The sequence below is a fragment of the Adiantum capillus-veneris genome, chromosome 1 (assembly GCF_014529385.1).
Source record: "Adiantum capillus-veneris isolate H3 chromosome 1, ASM1452938v2, whole genome shotgun sequence".
Taxonomy (NCBI): Eukaryota; Viridiplantae; Streptophyta; class Polypodiopsida; order Polypodiales; family Pteridaceae; genus Adiantum; species Adiantum capillus-veneris.
In genome coordinates this window covers 190,423,842-190,444,836 of record NC_140931.1, presented here as the reverse complement: position 1 = coordinate 190,444,836, position 20,995 = coordinate 190,423,842, and the positions used below count along the sequence as shown (strand labels likewise).

Here is a 20,995-nt window from a genome sequence, read left to right as displayed (position 1 = left end):
AACTGTCCCACCCAAGTCACAGAAGTCGTCACAAGAGTAGAAGCAATCTATCCGAAATAGATTCACTCCTCACTCTACGGTCCGCACGAGAGTAGGCCAGGCTGTCTTGGGGCCTCACAAAGCTAGAATGCTGCCACACATCTGAAACCCACAGTCATACAAAACCTCTCCCAAGCTGCCAGCTCAACTCCATGCACAGTAGCAGAGACTGAACAATCTCAGACCAAAACTCTGCACATGCACTCGCCACATTAGGCGCATAGATGTTCAGGAAGCCCACGAGGCAACCCTGAACCTGCATAGTGATCCACTTAGCCCTGCCTCGCACAATAATCCCTCCGCCCACAATGGCCTGCTGCAAAGAATCCGCAATATTCATACATACCCCGCCCTGGATCCCTTCCAGGTCCAAATGTAGCTGACCAAAAAGTCTCATATCGTCGTCGCAAAAGCTGACCACAACGTCTAATGCGGCTCACCTGACCACAACGTCTAATGCGGCTCTCACACAAATGATGCTCCTGTAGCATAAGAAGGTCAATCTCTCCTCCCACAAGGCATCGCTGAAGCTCCAAACGCAGTCGGCCCCTCAGACGCTGAAATTGGGGCCCACCTAATCCCTATACGTTCTATGAGACGATCCGCATGGGAAGCGAGAGAGAACTGATGTTGTAGCACAGCTAACCGTGCTATCTTCGAGGCAAGCTTGGATGGGGAGTAATCCGCATCCAAGCGTCCTCGAGATAGGCGTGACTGCAAAGAGTGTGTAGCCCAAGCCCAAGTAGAACGAGTCGTGCGCAAAGCAACATCCTCTGTCCAGGAGTCCTCATGTATGTGTACACAACATGGCGAGCTCTGTGTGTCAGCAAAGAAGTGAACCACAATGTGTCTGCATCTAGCTGCATCTGGAGGTGTCACAGAAAACTTGGCCAACGGCCATAGAGTCAGAAGCAAGAGAACTCTAGGGCCTGCGTCAGCAGCCACTCCGACACTGAGTCTATAGTCCACTAAGTCTGGTCCCTGCCGCATAACCGTTGAGTCCAAGGCCTCTATCCCCCTAGCTGCAAGGAACAGTACATGAACTCCAAAGCATGCTGCCTCAAGGTCTGGTGAGGGGTTGCCGAGAAACCATGTAAAGTCGTAGGCAAAGAAATCCCAACGACGAGGAATGTCGAAACTCGTCAGACCACAAGAAACTGCTGCAAAGGGGGACGTCTGCACTAGAAGAGAGGGTCGCAAGAAAGGTTGTCCCTCTCTCACCAAGCGACTCGTGGCAAAAGCATTGCCAAGAAATCTCCTAGCAGCCGTGGAAGGCCCTGCCTCCTGGGATGGCTGCGGGACTGGAGCGGGAGGAGATGGGGGGCGAGGGGGATCGACAAAAGTAGGAGGGCAAGATCGAGAGGCAAAGGGAGGAGATCGGGGAGAGGGGGAACGCAAAGGGAGCAAGGCGAGATGGAGAGGCAGAGCAAGGGGGGGGGAGGGGGGGGACTCGGCAGGAGGGGGGGCTGTCGAGGGTGAGGCTCAGGTGGAGACTGGAGCAGGGGCCTCGTACTACTGAAGAGGATCGAATCGGTTCCCAAACCCACTACTGCTGGGCAGGAGCCTGGGGACCACTCTGAGTGCCAGGATGGCGCGGTGTTCCCTGCCAACGTCGACCACGACACTGCTGCCGACCCTCCTCCGCTTGAGCCCCACACTCGGAGGGTGGCTCTGGCTGTGTACTTTGTGACTCTAACTACTGCTGCTGCTCGCCAGCCCTTGAGGGCTGGGGCTGGGCCTGTGGTGTAGGTCGGGGTCTCCTCCGTGGACAAGCCTTCGCAAGATGCCCCATCTGTCGAGAAATGAAACACTGATTCGGGAGGCCCGAATACTCCACGCTTTGTCGAAACCAGCCCCCACTCACCCGATGAAGTAGAATGACCTTCGGGAGACTGTGGGTGTCCCTAACCAGAACACGTACTTGGGATGCCGGCCGCCTTGCCAGCTACGGAGGCTGCTGTGCAAGGTGTCTCCAGCACAGTCCCAATCTCTGAGCCTATCTTGGACAGAAAAGGTAAGTACTCCCTCCTCAAACCAGGAAAGCAAACGGAGATGGGAAGGTTTGTCTCCTCTACCAGAACGTCTGTAGCTAGGTCAAACCATGCCTCCACCGTCAAAAGTGGGCTCGAACTGCTCAGATGGCCAAGGGGCTCATCGCGATGACCTTAGACACCATCTCGGAAGTCTAGAACTCTATCTGATAGTTTTTTTTGTTAAGGAGTTAGCTTCTCCTTTCGGCTCTTTTGATCAAGGAGTTGGCTTCTCCTTTCGGCTCTTTTGATCTAGGAGTTGGCTTCGCCTTTCGTCCAAATCAAAACTCTTGGCATTCCGGCGTATTAAAATTAGCCATTTCACCCAAACCGCATTGATCTTCCGCGGGTGTCTTGATGCACTAAAATTACATACCCAGGCAATCTCATCCAATTAGGAATAATCAATGGTTGGCACATCACAATGCAACGGAAATGCTCACATAAGCATGTTACAAGACATAGAAACATAAGTCCGCCGATGAACAGTCCTCCCGCATAACCTAATAGGGTCCAGGCCGGAGATATTCAACAACTCCCTCATCACTCCTCCCGCGTAACCTAAAAAGGTCCGGGCCGGGAGATATAGAGGCCTTTTACAACCATGCGCCCCCCAGACTGCAGCCTGTATCGTTTGGAGGTGCTGAGAGTAACCACTGCTCAGATTTCTTAATACTTCTCCCGCATAACCATCTAGGGGCCGGGCTGGGAGTTACAACAACAATATTTTTCAAAGCATACAACCAAACGCTCCCCAGACATCCCGTCTGTGTCGTTCGGAGGTTCAAACAATACCAAAACAACAGTTCTTACTTCTCCACCTGAGAGTAAAATCAGCAATCAATGAAACCAATATTAAAACCAGAGTCAAACAATTCAAATCGGCAACAAGACAAGTTCAAAACAGATACCATCCATTCCAAACAAATTTCAAACACGATCACCCAACAAGTTCTCAAACAGAACTCAAACAAAATCCAAACTTAAAAGCAATCTCGACATCGGTCGAGCTGGAAAAGTAGACCGGCTTTCCATCCTAAAACCTGCACCAAAACTTAGGGTTAGATTCCTTCCATAAGGTCGTAGCCAACTACAGCATGGTCCATCAGCTCTTGCACAGACAGTGTTCCTATGACGGTCTTGGTAGTCCCATAGCAGTCACACCGGACCTCCGAGGTTATCAACAAGAGACACTTGCTGAGAGATGTCTAGAAATTTCAAGTTATAATCTGCTAGGGTTTCCATGGCAAGCATTCCACGACACCCCACTCTGCCAGAAGTTGCATTCCGGAGGAAGATGTCAGAAACCATATAACTTCGGGCAAAAAGTTTTCTTGAAAGCTTGCCAAGTCCTTGGAGTGTGCAGCTTGGTAGCTATAGAAATCAACATCTACATGGTACTGCCTCTAGTAGCACTCCGAAGGAAGATGTCAGAAACCATATAACTTCGGGCAAAAAGTTTTCTTGAAAGCTTGCCAAGTCCTTGGAGTGTGCGGCTTGGTAGCTATAGAGATCAACATCTACATGGCACTGCCTCTAAGAAAAACAGCAGCTCGAAACAAATCTTGGATCCCTCTCTTGCAAGTGATCTTTATGGCTTATGCCCTGTAAGACATGACCGGTAAAGACGGGAGCGCCCCCGATGCGCGATGAAGTAAGGGTAGGAGTGGCTAATAAGTCCAAGGTCGGAGCACGAAGCTAAAATTTCCAATGGACTTGGGAAGTGCGATCTTGCTTTGTCTGCTCTTTGGTAGAACCGGTATGCGTTCAGAAAAGCACACGCCTGATGCTCTGATACCACTGTAACAAGACGGGCACCACGTGCCAATAGAAAAGAACAGATTGAACAGACTTTTAGCACTTCAATAACAACTTAACTGAGAGAGAGAGAGACAGACGACACGCAGCACGGAGTGGCGGAATTCCGCCCAGCGTATTGGCCCCAAACCTTGGCGCCCCTTTCGGTATTTCTTTATATTGCGTCAACACAGTAAGCGCCGGTACTCCAAACTCTACACCTTCTCCAAGAAGCATGCCAAAGAATGAGCCCTAACCTCATATTTAAAGGCCCTTGGCATGAAAAGCGGTTACAAGGAAAAGCTTCAAACTCAAAAGCAACGAGTCCAAAAAGCCCCAAAATCTGCCAGCGCTCTTTGCGGAAATCTATACAACTGCCACGTCAGCACCGTCAACGCATTTTGCGGAAATCCGTACAGTGCCACGTCATCATGTCAGCGAAATATCCAGAGCATCAATACAGCTGCCACATCATTAGCTTTTGCGTAATTCTTGGTGTGTGTCTGTGGATCCTGCTTTTTAATTCCTTTATGTCACTTGGGCCCCATTGGGCGGGGTCCCATAAGTTGGTAGGACTTGTTCTTCTTAGGGTTTAGGCCCCTCTGCTGGGAACTGCAAGTTGGCTCCATTCTTAAGGGCTTTGACATGTCATCAGTTTGTGACAATGTGGATGAGGTTTTTGACTACATTGAGAGGGATACTAATAGAGGAGCACGGTTGGCAAGGACATGGATCCCACTATTGCTCTGTGTTGATGATATTGTGTTGATTTTTGATTACTCACACCCTGGAGGGGATGCAACATCCCTTAGTTGGTTTGTACACATTTGCTCATGATAGTAGTTCGTCTATTAAACCGGGGAAAACCAAGGTTATGGTGTCACAAAAATACGAAAGTGTAAACTGACTTTTAATTATACTTGAAATACTCAAGAGAATTAGAGAGGGAGAGAGAAAGCTTGACACTTCATTGGGGACCAAAAGATGGGTTGATCCCCCCCCCCCCCTCCCCCCCCCCCCCCCATAAAGAGATTATCTTTATTACTAAGGGAGAATCTTTAAAAGCACAAGAATGGGGCAATAGCCCGTCCTCTATTCTTTCTTTTCTACTTCTGACTGAGAGAGTGCGAAAACTACTCTCCGAATACTAAGAGGATTTTCCCTCTGCTATGAGATTTTGGGAAGCTCTCAAAAACGAGAGTCTATCTTCCAGAAAACTCAATGGAAGCTCTAGAAAAATGAGAGTCTACCTTCCGCTAACTGTGTCCCTTTACGCATAATCATTCCTGCAATAAAAACAAGGGACAAGCACCCAAAATGCACGCACACATGCTTGCTGTAATTTTCTGCACATAACCTGAAAATGTTACCTAAGCACGTTCCAATGCCGAAATAGAGACCTTTTTCGCGATGGAATCGCACCAAACTTTATGTACGCGTAGTTTAGGTAGAGAAGAACTAAATTCTATGAGTGCTATGCTGAAATTCACCCTAAAAGAGATGATTAAGGGCGGAAAACAGAGAATTTACAGCCACCACAGTCTACGAAGAGAGTGCCTGCTGCAACGTCTCGCGATGAAACTTCACCAAAAGCTGGCTATGGCTATGAGAACCCTTGTTCTAGGCCACCACATATGTCGCAAGGGGCTGCTCTCAAGCTTCCATAGAGGGCTCCAATGCGTAGAGCATACTCACAATAGGGGGGGTAGGAGCACTGCCAACACTGAGAAGTGGGGGAAGCCAGCCAGAGAAGGGGATGCTAGGAAGAGAGAGAGGGTGAGAGCTAGTTTGCATTGGTAAGTGTACCACTAGGCACACTTACTTAATAACTTAAAAGCCTTTCAACTTTCACACTTAAAAGTTCATAAGATATTAATGAAATATGCAAATTGAACAACTGCACACATGGATGCAACCAATGAAATGGTAGCTGCTCCCCAGAACAATGCCAAACTGGCACCCCTTACCAATATATATATATATATATATATATATATATATATATATATATATATATGTATGTGTGTATATATGTGTGTGTGTATATATGAGTGTGTGTGTGTGTGTGTGTATCGCTAAATCCCCCCCTTCGCCGCCCCGCCCCGCCTCGCCTCGCGCAACCCCCCTGCCCATCCTACGCGCAGCCCCCCTACCCACCCCCTGCGCGCTCTACCCTGCCCGCTGCCCGCCCGTTCCCTGCTGTTGCCCTGTAAGCCAGCTGCCCAGTGCCCCGCCTGCACATTACCGTTAGCCCATTGCCCCGCTTGCCTGCACTTTATCCTTAGCCACTCCTGCTTGTCCGGCCTCGCCAACACCCTCGACGTGCTCGATCCAGCAGGAGTTTCCCCCTTCGTCGACGCTTTTCCGCCCTTTCTTCACAGCAACAGACACAGATGGAGGCTCAAGCTCCGCCACAGAGGAACTCCAATAAAGTCCCCTGGCCCAGCCCCGTTGAGCCCACCATTCGACTTACTCTATCACCGACAGAGCAAGCGAGCCTAAAAGCAAAGGTGGAACGCCTGCAGGTGACCTCCGTCATCTGCAAGATTCTCGGCACTAGACCCAGCACAGGAGAGCTGCATGATCTTCTCCAGGCCCACCTTCTCGCAGAGGTGGGTGTAGCGCGGATAGTGTGTCGTGCTCTCTACAGTGGGTGCTCCTCAGTGCAATGTGCGTGACAATCTCACTCAAAACAAGCTGAAAACAAAGAAACAATAGACAACAACTGAGCTCACAGAGACGCAACAGCAGACTAGAACATATGATCTCGACTATCTCAAAGAACTGATACAGACTCTGGCGTGGCAGCACACTCAGCTCCAACCCAAGACTCATAGGTACAATGGGATGTCAAGGCTTAGATGTGCCGGGATGGTGAAGACGTGCTGTGTGTATAGACTCCTACTCAAAATGACGACGCTGGATGATATATCTAGAAGATGATAATCATGACCCAACAACTCCTACTCATTTGTACCACCATAAAGAGCAACCAACGGCTCATAAATGTAAGCCATCTAAGTCTATCCCCAAGCTGAGTGGTGGTGACCTGGCCATGATATTGTGGGTTCGGGTCCCATCGTGATCGCCAAAATGAGAGCACCTGTAGCGCAGATAGTGTGTCGTGCTCTCTACAGTGGGTGCTCCTCAGTGCAATGTGCGTGACAATCTCACTCAAAACAGACTGAAAACAAAGGAACACTAGACAACAACTGAGCTCACAAAGATGTAATAGCAGACCAAAACATATGACTCGACTATCTCAAAGAACTGATACAGACTCTGGCGTGGCAGCACAGTCTGCTCCAGCCCAAGACTCACAGGTACAATGGGGTGTTGAGGCTCAGATGTGCCGGGATGGTGAAGACGTGCTGTGCGTATAGACTCCTACTCAAAATGACGACGCTAGATGATATATCTAGATGATAATCATGACCCAACAGCTCCTACTCATATGTACCACCATAAAGAGCCACCAATGGCTCATAAATGTAAGCCATCTAAGTCTATCCCCAAACTGAGTGGTGGTGACCTGGCCACGATGTCCACTAGAACACCGTCCGTATCCCTGCCACGTGTCACCGTCCAGCCCAGAGAGTCCGTCCAGTGTGAACTAGACTATACCAACTGTACTAACTGTGTGTCGTGTGAAAGTGACACTATAGCCCTGCTACAGTGAGCAAGATCTTGGACGTTCAGTTCCTCGGATGCGGCTACTATCAGATAGAGTTTGAGACCTCCGAGATGGCGTCCAAGGTCATCGCGATGAGCCCCTTGACCATCCGAGTAGTTCGAGCCCACTTTCGACAGTGTAGACATGGTTTTGACCCAGCTTCAGATGTTCTGGTAGAGGAGGCAGACCTTCCCAACTCCGTCTGCTTTCCTAGTTTGAGGAGGGAGTACTTACCACTTTTGTCCAGGATAGGCTCAGAGATTGGGACTGTCCTGGAGACACCTCGCACGACAGCCTCGGTTGCTGCCAAGGCGGCCGGCATTCCCTCAGTACATATTCTCGTTAGGGACACCCACACTCTCCCCAAGGTTATCCTACTTCCTCGAGTGAGTGGAGGTTGGTTCAGATAGAGCATGGAGTATTCGGGCCTCCCGAATCAGTGTTTCATTTGTTGACAAATAGGCCATCTTAGGAAGGCTTGTCCACGAAGGAGAACCCGACCTACACCACACGCCCAGCCCCAGCCCTCAAGGGCTGGCCAACCGCAGGCAGAGTCACAGAGTACGCAGGCAGAGCCACCCTCCGAACCTGGGGCAGAGGAGGTTGGCAACAGATTCGTGGTCAATGTCGGCAGGGGCCTCCGCGCCAGCCTGTCACTAAGAGTGCTCCTCAGGCTCCTGCCCAGTAGCGGGTTCCCACGAGAAACAGATCAGACCCTGTTCAGCAAGACAAGGTCCCTGCTCCAATCTCCACCTCAGCCTCACCTTCTACAGCCTCTCCTCCCCTCGAGTTCGCCCCCTCTTCCGCCCCCCCCCCCCCCCCACCCCCCTCCTCCTCCTCCTCCATCAGCCTCTCCATCTTGCCCTCCTACTTTTGTCGATCCCCCTCGCTTCCCCTCTCCCCCTTCTCCCCCTGCTCCCTCACCTCCTCCGCTCCAATCCCGCAGCTGTCAGAGGGGGCAGTGCCTTCCTCGGCTGCTAGGAGATCTCTTGGCAACATGTTTGCCACGAGTCGCAGCCTTTCATGTGACCCCCTCTTCTGGTGCAGACGTCCTCCTTGGCAGCAGTTCCTCGAGGTCTGACGAGCTTCGACATTCGTTGCCGTTGGGATTTCTTTGCCTACGACTTTACACAGTTTCTCGGCGACCCCTCACCAGACCTTGCGGCAGCCTGCTTCAGAGTTCATGTACTATTCCTTGCAGCTAGGCGGATAGGGGCCTTGGACTCGGCAGTTGGGTTCTCTTTTCCACTATGCGGCAGGGACCAGGCTGAGTGGACTATAGACTCAGTGTTGAAGTGGCTGGTGGCTGCAGACACAGGCCCTAGAGTTCTCTCACCACATAGGAGACCTAGAGGTTACCGACTTACTTCAGACTCTTTGACCATTGGCTAAGTTTGTTGTGACACCTCCAGATGCAGCAGGATGTACACACATTGTGGTTCACTTTTTTGCTGACACACAGAGCCCGGCATGCTATATACACATACACGAGGACTCCTGGACAGAGGAGATTGCTTTACGCACAGCTCGATCTACCTGGGCTTGGGCTACACACTCTTTGCAGTCACGCCTATCTCGAGGACGCTCCGATGCGAATTACTCCCCATCCAAGCCAACCTCGAAGATAGCACGGTTAGCTGCTGCAGCAGTATCACTCCTCTCTCGCTCTCCATGACGATTGTCTCATTAAACGTACACGGCCTAGGTGGGCCCCAATTTCAGCGTCAGAGGGGCCGACTGCGTCAGAGGCTTCAGCGATGCCTTGTGGAAGGAGAGATTGACCTTCCTATGCTTCACGAGCATCATCTGCGTGAGAGCCGCATTAGACGTTGTGGTCAGCTTTTGCATGGACAATATTCATCTTTTTGGTCAACTGCATTTGGACCTGGAGGCATCCAGGGCAGGGTATGTATGACTATTGTGGATTCTTTGCAGCAGCCCATTGTGGACAAAGGGATTATTGTGCCTGGCAGGCCTCAGTGGATCACTATGCAGGTTCAGGGCTGTCTCGTGAGCTTCCTGAACATCTATGCGCCCAATGGGGCGAGAGCACGTGCAAAGTTTTGGTCTCAGATTGTTGAGTCTCTGCCGCAGGCAGAGCAATGCTGCATAGGGATGACTTCAACATGCTGGAGGAACCCTCTGACAGGATTGGTTGTAGCCATACAAATGTGCATAGGGTTGAGCTGGCAGCTTGGGAGAGGTTTTGTATGACTCTGCGGGTTTCAAATGAGTGGCAGCATTCCAGTTTTGTGAAGCCCCCAGAAAGCCTGGCCTTCCCTCGTTTGAAACGCATGGTGGGAGGCGTGAATCTATCTCGGATAGATCGCTTCTACACTAGTGACCACTTTTGTGACTTGGGTGGGACAGTTGGCATTCTGGCAGGTACTTCCTTTTCAGACCATGCTCTAGTGATCCTTACAGTGACTCATAGGCAGAGGAGGGGGAGCACAATGCTTCGCATCCTAGAGAGGGTCTTGTTGGACTCAGGGCTTAGAGAGCGAGTGGAGGCTCTTTGGACACAGAGCAGGATTCTCCTGCTAACAGAGTGGCCTCAAGACTTGCTCAACTTAGTCGGCTCTTTCTTCAGGAATCCTCGGCTTGTCTGCCTGCAGCGAGAGAGGAGCAGCAGCGTCTCCGACAAAGGGTTGCTTCCTTGCAGAGGATGCAGGAGCCGTATCCACACAGTCCTTGGTTGGAGCAGCAGTTACGGCAAGCTAACCAGGAGCTCGGCAGCACAGAGGAGAGGCGCCATGAGTTTTCTTTCCATGGACAGGCATCTCAGTGGACCCAAGTGAGTGACAGAGTGACACGCGCTTTCTTTAAGGCAATGGGACCTCAGCATGCGCATGCCAAGGTCAGTCAGTTGAGTAGGCATGACAGGTCGGTTGCTTCAGAGCCAGAGGACCTGCGTGCAGTTGCCACTGACTTCTACCGTGATTAGCAGTCTCCTGAGCCTCAGTTAGAGCGTCAGGATGCATGCAGAGAGCAAGTGTGGGCATAGATGCCTTGTCTTATGACTGAGGAGATGCGCGAGAGGCTTGAGCTACCTCTTTAGCTAGAGGAGCTACACACGGCTCTTAGAGCACTCCCCGGTGGTAGCTGTCCAGGTGAGAATGGCTTGACTCCCAGCTCCGCACGACTTTCTCTAGCAGGCAGAATTGTAGTGGCCAACCAGGTGTTGTTGGCTACTATGTGGTTCATCACTTCTTGTTGGATCTTCTCAAGTTCTTGTATCAGCTAGGTAGAGAGGCTGATCAGGAACTTCCTTTGGTCAGGGCGTGACACTCGGATAGCCCGGCCATAGTGGCATGGCAGGTCATCACTCTTCCTTGTTCTCAGGGAGGGTTGGGGATCATAGACCCAGCACAACCGAGCAAAGCCCTTCTTGGGAAGTTTATCATCAGAGGACTTCTTCCAGGTGAGGAGCCTTGGAAGGAGTTCTTGCTTTAGCGGCTTAGTGCTAGGGTGCCTGAGGTTGAAGGCCCCTGGCAACCCTCGTCTAAGTGGATTTTCACAGAGATCAGTAGAGCTGGCTTGAGCAGGAGACTAGAGGACCCCTTCGCTGTGAGTCTGCTCCGATCTTGGGAGAAACTGCAAAGAGGCCTGGAGCAGCGTCAGCCTACTTGCACGGAGGAGCGCCTGAGAAAGCCCCTTGTTTGGAACCCCATGGTTAGCACTCACAGAGGCCACTTGGTTGGTAGTCGGCCTCATGTTTCCTGGGGTCCCATGGCAGAGGGTCCAGCACGCTCTTTAGATGACTGGTTACAGTTTTCAGGCTTGTCGGAGGAGCTTCAGGGCATTCAGCTACACGGCATGAGAGGGGTGCACAGCATGTGTCAGGACATCTCAGAGGCAGTACCAGCTGAGTGGCTCTCACCTCTCGAGTCAGCAGCGCCTAGATGGATAGGAGCCTTCACGCGACTGGAGGTTCTCATCTCAGTTCGGGCTTGCTCTGAGGCTATACCCTCCCTGTTTTTCGAGCTTCAGGGTCAGGGACGTCTACACAGAGTGGCAATAGAGGCTCCACAGGTGACAAGAGTGTTGTTTTAAAAGGATCCCAGTGGTGGGCATCTATGGAAGGACTTGTGTCATAGATCCCGACCCAGCAACTCTTGAGACTGACCACTAGAAACTGTGGGCTTGGGAGAGTTGTCCACTGGCACGAGTACAGTGGGATCCTGGAGAATGGCTTTGGAGGGCCCCTTTCTCCTCAGCACACCATCCAGGTGTCCCTTTCTTTCAGTACACTGTTCGACTAGGACGTCACATACTAGTAGCGCAAAGAGAGGCTCGACCTACTACAGCACCTCATTGGCAGGAGGAGGGTCTCTCTGCTGAGTTCTTGGCAGCGTTTTGGGAGAGGTTGTGGGACTCCAGACAGCCGAGGCGAGTCACTTTGTTCCAATGGCTCGTTGCACACCGAGCTACAACAGTTGGGAGCTGGCTTGTACATAGCGGTCTCTCGGCCTCATGTGCAGCTTGTGACCATCTTGTGGAGAGTCAGTGTAACTGTCTTTGGGACTGTCCTTTGGCACAGCCGGTGTGGCTTCGTGTTCTTCGACTGATGCCACCTCTTTCCACAGCTCGGCAGTACACATGGGGAGCAGCTGCTTGGTCTAATCTCACGGGCCCGGCACCTGACTCTGAGCTATCCTCCACCAGCAGCATGATAGTGATGTAGGGGGGTCGACCTACACTCCAGCCTGCTACAGAGCTTACTCCACAGGAGTGGTGCAGTGAGAGAGAGAAGTTTTGGAAGCTCATCAGTGGCCTGACACTCTGGCTCATCAGGTGAGCCTGCTGCTTCCGCATCTTCGAGGTTCGCCCTGTACCACCAGCAGAGACTGTTCGGGAGCTTTGGCTAGAGCTGATCCATACTCTCAGAGGACAGTTCGAGAGACTCTAGGGCAGCTCTGACCGCATGCGGGAGCAGCAGAGAGGCTTTATTTCGACTCTCGCGTCCTGGGCCTTTCTTCACCATGGTCCAGGGTGTGCTCAGATGGCACTACCATCCACCTGTGTGGATTTTCCCTCCTCCCATCTCTTGATTTAGCCTCATTGTACATATGCTGTTTTTTCATTGGGAGAGTCTCCCCATCATGATTGTTGTAGCCCTCTCTTGCAGAGGTGGTTGTAGCCCTATGGGCAGTTTCATTAACTAATAGAAGGATCTTTTTCATCTAGTAGTAAAGATGATAGCCAGGAATATGGCCATCTGACGTAAGTAACCTTGAATGAATTCAATTCCTTCACATCAGTCATGAATAAGCATTATTACTCTTCGCTTGGGTTCCAGAAACAAAGCTTTTCGAGTATTTAAGGTCCTCGGTTGTTTTCAGTCAGCACAAAAAATTCAAGAACTTGTAATACATGGTTCTATAGCATATTTCCAAATTAAGTCATTGGGTGTAGGAACCAGATATAGCAAACCACTACTTGGGACTCAAAAAAAGGATTGCCACCAAAAACGGTCATTATTTCCAAAGAATCTCTCTCTTAGTAATATAAAGGCATCCCCAGAGAGGAAATTTATGGGCTCTTCCCGGTAAAATACCCTTACTTAAGTCTGTTAGAAATCAAGCAATTACTAGAAAGTTAACAAAAGCTGCTCAATATTTAAAGTGCTTAAGATCCTCCTACACTTTTACAAATCACCCTAGACCATAGCAAAAGGATAACATCCTATGAGAAATCTTCAGAAACAAGAACAGACAAAAGGAAAGGAACCTTGTATTTTCCAGGCTTTATACAGCCCACTCGATAATCAGGGAAGCTTTTCTGCCAATGAAAGTTGAAGACAAACACAAGGTTTCCTTTCTCAAAGACAATGACTTTGTCGGCTTCATCTTTGCGAGAAACAAATTGGTGTTCAGAAGTCATAAACTGCGAACGATAAATTAACAGTCAAAATTGTTGTGAAAGTGAATGCATGGAAACAACTATGACTAAGATTATGTTCAGCCTACCCCATATCTCTCTTCTAACTGCTGCATTGCGACATCAAAATTTTGAAGCCAGTGATACTTCAAATAATTTGCATCGCCCTGTTGCAGTAAATCTCAATATTTGTCTAAATACCTAGAGCACCAAAGTGATATTGACAAATGTCAAATTATCCAAATATAATTCTCCTCTTATCTCTTAAATTCAATAGACCCTATGCACAATTTGAAATGTCATCACAGAAAGATGCCCACCATTAATTAACTTCAATCTCAACTCAAAACTACAGAGGTGCATAGTCATTGTTTGAACCGCATACAAATGATGATTATAGGTAATAGCTTCTCTTAAACTGAACTTTTACCAAATCATGTTCAGTCCTGAAACCAGAAGTTACTTGAATGTGAAGCCAGAAAGGCTAATCAACATGCTTTCTTGAACTCCACATAGGGAGCAGAAAATTGTCGAACATGACCATTACTTACCAGTGAAATGCAGCAGTAAGCCAATAACATATCAAAAAAACTGCTCATTCACAGATAACACATAGAAACACGCCCCTTACCAAGTCAAACCGCCGTCTGCATTTATCAAAACTATTGTTGTTTCCTGGTACGAATTTCCCATCCGGAAGCTTTTGATCTCCCCTTGGGAAATCAATCCATTCTAATAAACAGCCAAAAACAGAGATTAGAGAATCAAGATTTCTAATAGCAGGAAAAACATTCCTGACCCGTTAAAACGGCATTGAAAAAAAATCATTTTCAAAAAGACGTATATTACTCTTTCGATTTTTAGCCACAAGAGGAGTGAAACTAAAGTTCAAAATAAATTTACCAGGATGGCCAAACTCATTCCCCATGAAGTTCAAATAGCCTTCCCCTCCAAGACCCATGGTGATTAATCGTATCATTTTGTGCAGGGCTATGCCACGATCAATGGTTGGTGTAGTAGGTCCATCTAAGGCCATAAAATGGTACATGTCCTTCAAAGCACAGAAGACATTCGGTTAGCCATTGATGTGCAGAGACTGAAAACTAACCGATGTGATTCCGAGAAAAATAACAGAACCGCGTGTTTATTTCTTTGCCTCCCTTACACCACTATGTTTAGGGCAAGAAACACACCTCACTGTATTCGGTAACATCACCAAAGCACAAGAACACGAGAAAAACAAAAGACTTTACAACCCCGTGATGGACGTCCAGACCGATAGGAGCTACCAATCCAAACCAGCTTTTCGCCAGTGTCTGATACACATTTAACTACACCTCAAGCTAGTACATCTAACATAAAGCTTTCAGTAACTACAGCCTCGGTCAGATAAGAAAAGATCAATTGCCAATCTTATGCTTCATCAACCCCATAACGAGTAATTATCAAATGGTGGCAACTATAGCAAAAGTCTCTTAATCTTTAACAAAAATATGAATGTTCATTAGAACTTTCTTGAACAACATCCATGTTTTTCTCAAATGCTGTGTCCATATAGAAAACATGAACAATCTGTGAAAATGCTTGATTAGAACAAGAAGGTGAACACACTTGCCTGAAACAAAAATGTCTATTGGACATGTATTTTTAGTACCTTGTCCATCAACCAAAAAGCTAATGTCTTATCTCCAACAAGAGCTTGATCATGACTTTCAGCATAGACCACGCATTTTTCTTTCCACCTCCTATTTGTTAGTGTGTAAACTATATCGCCCATCTGCCAATCTTCATCCTTCTTTCTGCATACATCAGCAGTTTATAGTTCCCTAAATCATCAAATGAGAAAGAAAGTACTCGCAAACCCAATATACAACCTACTTGGATAACAACTCAATCCATTTATCAGCCACAGCCATATGGAGCCTGTAATCAAATCCCACTCCTCCATCTGCAACGGGAACGCTGAAAGTCGGCATACCACTTACCTACAAAATGAAGTTTCTGAATAACTTTCTACAATTATGCAATCAAGCCTATGCAATAAAGAAGCAATAAGAGAAAAAAACAGAAAAAGAGAAGATGCAGTCATAATATACAAGATTGAGATACTTGGATGTCACTCATCTTGGTAAAAGATTAGCATGAAAAGAAGCATACATCTTCTCCCACAGTGATGGTGGTAGGGTACAAGGAATGAATCATGTCGTTTGCTACCATCAGATAATTTACAGCATCCACATCTGTAGCCATTCCAAAGTATTCCTTGTAGTTGCCAGTGAATGCAATCTGAGAGGAAATTAAACGAATCAAACTCCTTGAAGTTGGTCAAAGAGAATATGTTACATAAAAGCTCAACTTCCATATGAAAATGTTCAGTGCTTTGTAATCAATGCATTACACAAAGTTGCAGTGACTGCAAAACTTCATAAACCCTTCCATAAATCATCTTTTCTCATTGCTTTTCTACCCTACATAATATGCTTCAATTGGCCTATACCATGTCCCTACCCATCACCTAGCATCTTCCATTTAGTTGAATCATCCCGGATCCACCATTAAAAGTGCATATTACAGGGGTATGGTCCTCATCCAGCAGCCTGTATAGAAATAGTTACCAGCATATCCTCCCTCTTACTGTACTAGAGTCACAGATGGATGTAACCTTTAGGTTATTTTAGCCTTTTGTAGACATTAATATAACATTTCATTTCACACGCAGACATACATGCTGAAAGGGCAGAAATGGCAAGTATTAAAGCAGTCAAAGAACAACTACAATGTCCTGAAGGCATATCTTATCCATGCAAAGTAGAATGTCTGAGAGATACTGGAAGAAGCAAGAAACTTGGAGCTTGAAGGAACATACAATCATTCCTAAAACTCCAAATGGACCACAAAGCCCAAATCAAACCCATACACAGAAAATGGAGACATTCTCTAAAGAGCTTGACACAATGCCAAACATCCAAAACCACTTCCCAAAGCCTACAAACGGAACGTCACATGTGGATATATGGTAAGACACGAAAAGAAACCACAAAAATGGGTGTATCCAAGTACACCCATCTCCCATTGAAACAGTTCAAGAGAAGATTACTGGCTTCGAGTGCTTGCTCCTGCTGCTATCTCACACCATAGCTGGCCCCCCAGAGGGTTCAAAATGACATCATAATAATGTTTTTCTTGGATCTAGGCATCTAAAGCTGTCATTCTCTAGTATCAAGAGTATGAGGCAGCTTGCGCCAGAATCAATATACTCCTCTCACCAGTAAGTGGATGAATTTCAAGAGGATTTCATGTTTTCTCCTCTACAATATATAAATAAGTTCAAGGATTAATTTAAAAAGTGATACACCTAATTGCCTTACTCTAACAAAGTAATTCAGCTCAGTGCCCAATTAGACAAACCTAATGAGGACTGACTGGGTGTATTTTTGTATGTTTGGACACTCTATTTAATTTGATGAGCACACAAACATCCGAAAGACAATGGCCAAAGCAATTTGACTTGCTCAACTCCAAGCAAAGACGTACAATCATTGTTGGGTGAAGGCCAACTAGGATTCTTCCTCAAGCTCAACGATAACCATACTGGTAAGCAAGAATCCCCATCTCCTGAAGAAGAGCGCAATCCTCCAAGAGAAAAAAGCAACCACAAGTACAATTATGGTAGATATTTTCGTTCTCACATGAAAGACAGTTGTACCAAGCTTGTTCGTCGTGCAGCCTCAACTAGAAAGACTACTACTCAAGTCATCGCTCTACCTCAAAGTAAGCAAGAACGCATTCCACTTGAACAAGTTACTAAAGAGCTTAAGAAGTGCATTAATTATGTGAATGGTAGTGATGCGTGTGAACACACTTAGGACCGCAAAGGACTTTTTTCCCTCACTCAAGAGGTTTGTTCCCCATGCTTTATATATGCGCCCATCATTCTAGGGCTGACATATCCTATACTCCCACACCAAGTAATTCTTTCTTGTGTGCCTTGAGCTTCTTCTTGATCTCCAAGCTCCTGCAACCCTAATTCCAGCACTGATTGTGTGAGAAAGGCTAATGTAACAAACCTTGAAATGAAAGATAAAGGGATACCACTTGGGGTGCCTACCTTAGAGGCCACTACTTCTTGGAGATTCTTGTTCGTCTAAACAAATGAAGAGACCTTTCTTTGAGGTTACTTTAAGCTCGGTACGTTCAAAGTTTTGTGGTTCTTGCATTGCAATATTTCACCACGAGTCCAGAGTAATTCGAACCAGCTTCAAGTTTAGTCTTTCTCCTGCCAAGTGTGTCCAAACAATCTTACAAGAATTTTACTTCCATTGCAGGTGCACACTTAAGGGAAGGATTATCGTGGAGTCCGAAGGGTACAATGACACAATTTTTTGGCCAAGCACAAATTTCAACAATGGGAAAATCAGCGACAACCATTTCACAAGAACATTCTGACTTTTCGAAAAGAGGAGCTTTATGCAAGGAACACCGATGCTTTAAATGTTTCCAATTACAGCATACTACACAACAGTGTACAAAGCAACCTAGTTAATCCACAACAGAGCCCTGTTGGACTTGTTCTACCCCTCTTTGGATTAATTACCAAGACTCAGCTAATAGGTTAAGCCAGGCATTAGGGAAAAGTCAACAACAAGAAGCTTTGATATCTGAAACCAAGTGTATCTAAGTAAAGGGAGAATAAATAAAAGGCTTCTTGTGAACTTGGAAAAAGTAAAAATTTAGAAAGACATACTTCAAATTTTCAATTTCCTATTCATGGAAGCTGTGTATTTACATGTAAAGTGCATCAAGTACATGCCAAAAAATGGGGCCAGATTCTACATGACCCAGTCTGTTTATGAACAGGAGTGCTGATCTCCTCTACCACTAGAGGACAACCAAACACCATTCCCTCAGCCCACAGATAAAATGCTGTCCTGTTCCTGAGTGCAAAAACTAACGTCCCAGTCACCCTGTGGTGAGCTTAGTATGAGCGTAGTACCGTAGACAGAAAACCCAAGAGCCCAATAGCTGGGTCCCGCTCTACTAAAATAATCTGAATATGGTCAAAGTTAGAAGGCAGCCCTGTTTTACCCCCATAATCGAGGGTCGCCCTGTTGCAACCTTGTAATGGAATAATAGTTGCTAATAGACCCTCAGCTGTCCACTGTCTGCCCACAATTGTCTCATGCAAAGATATGCAAAGATAAGTCATTCCCGTTCATTCCAAACCAAATTTGGAACTCTAAAGACCATTTAGTTTATGCACTTTGAAACCGTATTATCTGTACTAAGCTAAGTCTTCTATATCATACTTTTATCAGCACCTATATGCATGACCATGACTCAAGACTTTAAATAAGAAATTTCTATATGTAGCAGTTATACAGGCCTGTAATCCATGATGAGTGTACATCATTGACGTTACACCATCATATCTGAATCCATCGAACTTGTATTCTTCGATCCACCATCTTGCATTTGACAACAGAAAGCGTAAAACCTGAGAGTAAAGGCACAATAAGTATAACTTTTATAACTTTCAATAAGCAAAGCATGGAAAAAAAAAGAATGCTCCAGTTATAAGGCATCCCAATTGAGGTAGTCATGATAAATTGTCATAAACATATATGAAAAGCCATTGCAATGCTTTCTAGCTTGTATAAAAGAGGAATCAGAAACACAAGTATACAATCACTCAAAAAACGGATCAGTCTTTGGATAGGACCCTTGGCACACCATACTTCATTTAACTGATCGTAGGCAGGACCATTCAAGTATCTGGTCCTCTTCTCTCATGCTGGACTCCATTTTAAAACTGATATGTACCGTCTTGATAAACAGACCAATATGCTGTAAGTTTGCTACGGAAACGGCTTCCTGTTCTTTCATATTGCAGCCAAAGTACAAACCCTGTGCACCTAAAACCACGAGCAATATCCCAAATGTATGTGCCTCTTGCCATTTATCCTCTACTGCCTCTTGCTCCTTTAAAAGAAAATAACCACCAAATTGGAGTTTTCATGAATCCTTGTTGACAACCCCTTTGCTAGAGCAGCTGCCAGTCCGCAAGGCAGTAATAGCACTAAGTCTTCCAGATTGCCTTGACAATGTGTACACTACCATCACATCCCCACCTCTGCCAGCCAACTCCCAACTGAAAGGCCAAAAAAGGTACTTTCCCCATGAGTGAGGTGACAATTTGGGAGCTGTAAGACCACAATCTCTCCAAGAACCTCTTTTGAAATTGTCTAGGCACATGCTAGTTAAGCTTGTGAAAAGCTTTGATAGTTTTCCACCTTTAGGAAACCCTTTGCCCAGCTGTAGTGTGCTAGAAAGTAGCACTAGCATCTTACCAAAAATTTATAATGGACTAAATCCTTCCAGTAAGGGTTCCAATCCAAAATCTGTTGATCTACATTTAACAGCACAGCTCAATAATTGTAAAGTCCTACTGTGTCTACTGCCATCCACATGCACCATCCTTGCATCACAAAAAAGATCACCTCAACAGATTCTGCCCGAATCAGTCTACCACCATTTACATTGTAGAGAAGTACACGAAACACTGACAGAAGCTCCACAAATCAGGATAAAATCATACAGACTCCACTACACAAGGAGGTTTCAATTTAGCATCCTTTGTGACTCAACCAATAAATACACTTCAACAATAATTCTCTTCGTACATTTGGACACTTTTGCAGATCAAATGAGGCAAAAGGTAAATTACCTCCCACTCCCCATAATTGAAGAGCCTCGAGTCCCACATCCAATGATATCCTCGAGCACCAGAGTGAAAGTAATGGGAGTCTGTCCCATCGAACATGTTTAACCCATCTAGAACATTGTTGGATGCATGACTGTAAATCCATGAAAGGTTGCAGGAAAAAGAAGAAAATTGTGAGATGGGATGTCATGTGAAAAGCAAACATCCAAACATTAGTTCTCCCACGAGCACAAGCACTTACTATTAAGTCTGTCTTAAAGTAGAACAATTTCTTTCATTTATGAGATGAAACCATTAGATGGAAACCAGACAACCAGGCATTTCTTCTATAATTGTGTATATGTATAGTATGGGACCACTCCATCTTTAGACCTCATGTTGTTAAGAGAAAAAAGCAGATCAATCTCAACATACTGAACTTAAAAAAGATGCAGCATAAATTTAGAGGAGTTCCCTATAAGCATTCCCTTTGTGACTTTCACCTATTGAAACTAAACAGAATCATCACTTTGAGTGGGTTTTTTCAATATCCAGTTCCGCAAGGATACAATGAAGTTTTACTATCTCACCTATGCACAATGTCCATTAGAACAACGAGTCCAAGCTCATGTGCCTTGTCAATAAGACTTTTCAAATCGTCTGGAGTTCCACATCGACTACTCACAGCAAAAAAATTCGTGACATGATACCTGAAGCATTGGAAAAGCTCATTTCAGCTCAAACTTTTTGCACTTGCATCATTCAATGCATGAAGTGACAAAATAACATAAACAAGCAAATCTCAGGCTCCTGTTCGTGGCACTGCATACATTGGCATGGGCGAGGCTCTTAACACATGAATTCAAAAAAATAAAC

General features: G+C 46.5%; 1 protein-coding gene across 5 annotated transcripts in view; it reads right to left on the bottom strand.

The window, feature by feature from the left end:
• The window catches only part of LOC147466211 (1,4-alpha-glucan-branching enzyme 2-2, chloroplastic/amyloplastic-like), a 169,406-nt gene that overhangs the window by 64,239 nt on the left and 84,172 nt on the right, over positions 1–20,995 (bottom strand). For all 5 annotated transcript variants that reach the window (XM_086524614.1, XM_086524610.1, XM_086524617.1 and 2 more), the window contains 10 exons: positions 20,710–20,829; positions 20,144–20,273; positions 18,803–18,913; positions 15,577–15,705; positions 15,298–15,404; positions 15,074–15,218; positions 14,323–14,470; positions 14,051–14,151; positions 13,509–13,586; positions 13,270–13,425 (listed from right to left, as the gene is read on the bottom strand). In XM_086524614.1, coding sequence (XP_086380740.1) covers positions 13,270–13,425; positions 13,509–13,586; positions 14,051–14,151; positions 14,323–14,470; positions 15,074–15,218; positions 15,298–15,404; positions 15,577–15,705; positions 18,803–18,913; positions 20,144–20,273; positions 20,710–20,829 — 1,225 coding nt within the window. The remainder of the gene's footprint in view (positions 1–13,269; positions 13,426–13,508; positions 13,587–14,050; positions 14,152–14,322; positions 14,471–15,073; positions 15,219–15,297; positions 15,405–15,576; positions 15,706–18,802; positions 18,914–20,143; positions 20,274–20,709; positions 20,830–20,995) is intronic.